Source organism: Formica exsecta, unplaced genomic scaffold (assembly GCF_003651465.1).
Source record: "Formica exsecta isolate Colony F162 unplaced genomic scaffold, ASM365146v1 scaffold20, whole genome shotgun sequence".
Classification (NCBI taxonomy): domain Eukaryota; kingdom Metazoa; phylum Arthropoda; class Insecta; order Hymenoptera; family Formicidae; genus Formica; species Formica exsecta.
In genome coordinates, this window is record NW_021849298.1 from 11,341 (window position 1) to 15,639 (window position 4,299).

The 4,299-nt window shown below is 39.0% G+C and overlaps 1 protein-coding gene across 1 annotated transcript in view; it reads right to left on the reverse strand.

The window, feature by feature from the left end:
• Positions 1 to 1,782: 1,782 nt before the first annotated feature.
• LOC115234583 (irregular chiasm C-roughest protein) overlaps positions 1,783 to 4,299 on the reverse strand; it is a 335,002-nt gene continuing 332,485 nt past the window's right edge. The window contains 2 exon segments of the mRNA XM_029805764.1: positions 1,783 to 3,631; positions 3,634 to 3,838. Coding sequence (XP_029661624.1) covers positions 3,606 to 3,631; positions 3,634 to 3,838 — 231 coding nt within the window. The 3' untranslated portion in view covers positions 1,783 to 3,605.

Sequence of the window (4,299 nt, forward strand, 5' to 3'; positions counted from 1 at the left end):
TTATTATTAATGATAGGCTAACTGAACGTGAAATCCATCGCTGTGCTAAAGCGACCTGACGATCCTTTCGCTTTTTTCACGCTCTCGCAGGCCTCTTCAATCTGCCGCCAATGTCTAAAAAGCTGAAATTGCGGCCAAGTGGTAGTAGTGGTATAGGAAGCAGCGCGCTTCTACGAGACAAAGCCGGATTGTTCCGCCGCGCGCGCGAAGGAAGAGACGGAACGATTCCGGGTTTCCTGCAAACTAAAACCCCGCCACCATCTCCCCATTCTCCTTCTCTTCCTCCTCCTCACCCTGCTGCCTTCACCGCGACGTTCGTGTAGCGAAAGCTCGTTATATTTAAGCCGAGAAATATATACACGTGTATACGCGCCAGTTAACGCGGCTGTTACACGTGACTTGGTTAGCGCATTTGCCACGGTACGCTGCGTGTTGGTATTGCGAATTAAATTATTTTCATCGTCATATATACACTATATGTCTATACACACACACACACACATATAATATATATACACGGTGAGGCATAACGCGGCCAATTTTAATGCCGCCGAATTCCGACGTGGCGCAATTTAGCGAGAAACGTTCCGAGATATGATGCGCGATATGACGCAGTATGATCTGACGCATGCAATTTAAAGGAAAATTCATTTCTTAACGCGAGATATTATTGTTAAGTGACATCAACGTGCTAATTAAAATGTCATTAGGTATTTTTCATCGCATTTGTCGGCGGCATGCCCAGTTTTTAGGAACACTTTAGAAAAGTATATTAATGTCAAATGAATGAGTTTAAGCAAATTGTACTTTTATCTCCTAGAATATCGAAAATATAATTTAATTCATATTAAGTTAAGATTAATGAGAATTTATTTGCTTTCTGTATTAATCAACACAGTTCAATAAACAATGAAAAATTGCAAACGATTATGAAATCATTGATTAATAAATCGAAGAGAATTAAATTGTTGAAATTCAAGTTACTCTCGAGTGTTTCGTGTATTTTCGTAACCAGCAAGGAACGCATGCGATACATTTCCATCGTATATAGGAATGGATATAAATCTTTCGGAATAACAGGAAACGGCCGGGATAAGAAGTAATAGAGAACAGACTAGGTCTCAAATGTCGCAGTTCAAACCGCGGTTAAAAACCATTTGAGAGGAAATGGCTATAAAGTCGGCCACGTTGGCTAAAAGGATTCTTCGCGTGATTTCTTTGTGAAAGTAATTCGTCTATATCTGCGTTCCCTCTACTTAGAGTTTATCCGAAGGTTTAAGATTCAACTTATTTTATTAGAGAAATCCAATTCCTGTTTCTTTCACGAACACGCATTGCGACGGGGAAATTCTTTAAAGTTTTGTAATCTTTATATTCGTCGAAATCTTCTTTCTTCTGTCAGATCGATGAGGTTATCGTTACGATATCTTGGTAATCTTGGTGAGTTAAAGTTATCAAACGAATATAATTGCGACGACCTGTTGAAAAGCTCGCGGATAATGACGAATATATTAAATATATTGATTATACTTACCTTTAAGGACTTCTTCAATATCTAAATTAAAAATATCTAATTTAAAAAGAGTAAATAATAAATTGAATTTATTCATTATTACGATACACGTGTGCCACCCTAAATTCTTCGCAAAAAATCAATTAATATTAGATTTCGATAAAAGATATTAATATAAAGGAACTCTAAACTGATATAGAATAAAAATATATATGACAAATATGGCAGAACATAAGGGAAGCATTTCAAATACATATGGTACACCATCGTTATTGTAAATATCATTTATTGAACTCTTAGGCGTCATTGGGTACAACGATTACACCACGTTGCTTACTTGTAACACCTTAGCGATCTGAAAACAAGTCGGGTTCTTCGAGTAGACTAAATTAACGTGAAGACATCAGGTATGTTTATTTCGTATCTATAGGTAGTACCGACTGCGATCGCGCGCACGCGGATAGGACGTACCGACAATAAGGGTTATCGTTAGTCGTCGATAAGCCGAGTACAAATTCTATTTTTACAAAATTAGGAACCACCGAATTTTTACGAAAAGATTACGTTAAAGACGCTTGAAAGAAGCGGAATCGGGACGAGACGCAATATCCCGTCCAATCGGATAGACCAAAGTATCATAAAGACAACAATGTCCATGTTTCTCACACGATGAACTACAGCTACATTCAATTTAGGACGTTCGTAGGACATAGTATTTTATTGTAATGGTTCTCGTTGAGAAAAATTGGTAACTCAAAGCGCCACTTTATTCTCTGCCTAAAGAAACGAGCGTTATGATCGTGCGAACGAGATTCGGGGCGAAGGGGGAAGGCGAACGAGAACTTATAGCTAAATAAAACTTTATAAAAATATATCAACGAATAATAAATATATCTCTAACAGCGTCACACTGTATAATTCGTCGTGTACGGGCGTACGGTAAACCTACGCATTTACAGTCACTATATACACGCTATCAAATTCTACTTACCTAAGTAATATACAACAATTTATTTAATTTTTAGCCGGCCCTATCTTCGGGAATATTTGACGTTGCACAATTACGTTTGTTTCCGATAGCACGATCTTTCGTTTCGGGGCATGCAGGGGAGACCGCACATCTTCTTTATTAAGAATTGCGACGATCTCTTTGTTTCTGTCGTGTCATACCATGTTCGTTCAATTATTATTATTTCGTTACTGTTATAGGCAGTATCGCTCACCATACTTCATTATAGGGGCTTAATTCGCAATATTATAATGATTATAATTCGGGGACAAAATCGATTCGTTTGAATTTGTCCGCTACAAGCCATATCTCGCGCGCTCCCTTTTATTTGCAGAAAATTCGTGAATGACAAAAAAAAGGAAAAAGAGAAGAATTGGTCTTCTTTTTGTTCTGATCCCTACATGCGGAAACATCGCGTTCCACAATTCGCGTAAACATTGGCTTATTATTTATTTTACCTATACAAGTATATACACATCGTACGGCATATCGCGCGAATGTCAGCGCGCATAAATTCGTAGTTTACAAATTTTCTCTCTATATAAATATGTATCGTCCGATCTCTTCCTTTTTCTCCTTCATTATTTTCGTATAAGGCCAGAGAAATCGAAAATTTTTTTTTTTGAACCATTTCTCGATCGCATGGGTACTCGTTCATACAGACGCAAGCTTACTTAAAAGTTTCGTACGACGACAGCAGCAGACCGCGCTCTTCTTCGCGATCGTAAATTTGTGAAAATGCGTCATCTAGAATCGTCCAAATAGAACAAGAGAATTCGCTACATAATCCGAGGAACACCAAGGCCGTAGTAATTCGCGCCGAAGGCGTGTCAGCGGAGCGACTTCATCGAATTTCTATTGTATTCGCGATACTAAAGATACATAAGTCGTAGCATGTTGGACAAATGCGCGTCTCGCTAACGCGTGAATCGCGCGGGGAAATATTCGTCGAAAAAGAGGATTTTAATATTATGTACAGAGAAACTTGCCCCTTCATCATTTTGGAAAAGCCGACATCCGAGCTTTCCGCGTCGTCAGAAGTTTCGTCGAGGTTTCTTCCGCCTGGATCGTCAGCGTATCGCTTCAGCGACGATGTTCCTGCAGGAATNCAGAATCAGGCAGAGCAGAAGATACGTGACACTCACTGACCGGACGTGGGCACGGCTGTATCCGTAAGCGCGCGTCACATTGAGCCGAACGGAAGCGTCGGCGATCCCTTCCGGCGAACGGACCAGCAGCAGCCACTCTCCCGCGTGAGACCACTGAATCGTCTCGAAACGTAATGTCGTCCTGTAACACGATTCTGTGCCGCCGTCCTGCGAAAAATCAAGAATGTGTGTAGTGTTATTTTTCATCGTATGCATATATTTCATTATACATGTTTCTGAGAAAGAGCAAGATTGCAAAGAACTTTTGAGCGCGCGCTTTTCATTTTACTCATAAAATAGAGATATAGTTATCAATATACTAATATACATATTTAAATTAATAATGTTAAATAATAATTATTAATAATTATTAAATTAAAATAAGAATTAATGTATGTTGAAGATTGAATGTAAAATCAATCGAGCTTCCATTACTCTTGTGTTTTTCTAATTTGTAATTTATTAAGAATGATAATTTTACTTATATATTCTTAGACTGGAAACGACTATCTGAAAGTTAACTGAAATTCTTATTTGAACCCAGGAGCTACAGAGTACAGGAGTTTGCTTGGAATTGACCCATATCGAGTCGCTCCTTCCCATCCCCCCCCCCCCCCCCCCCCCCCGCG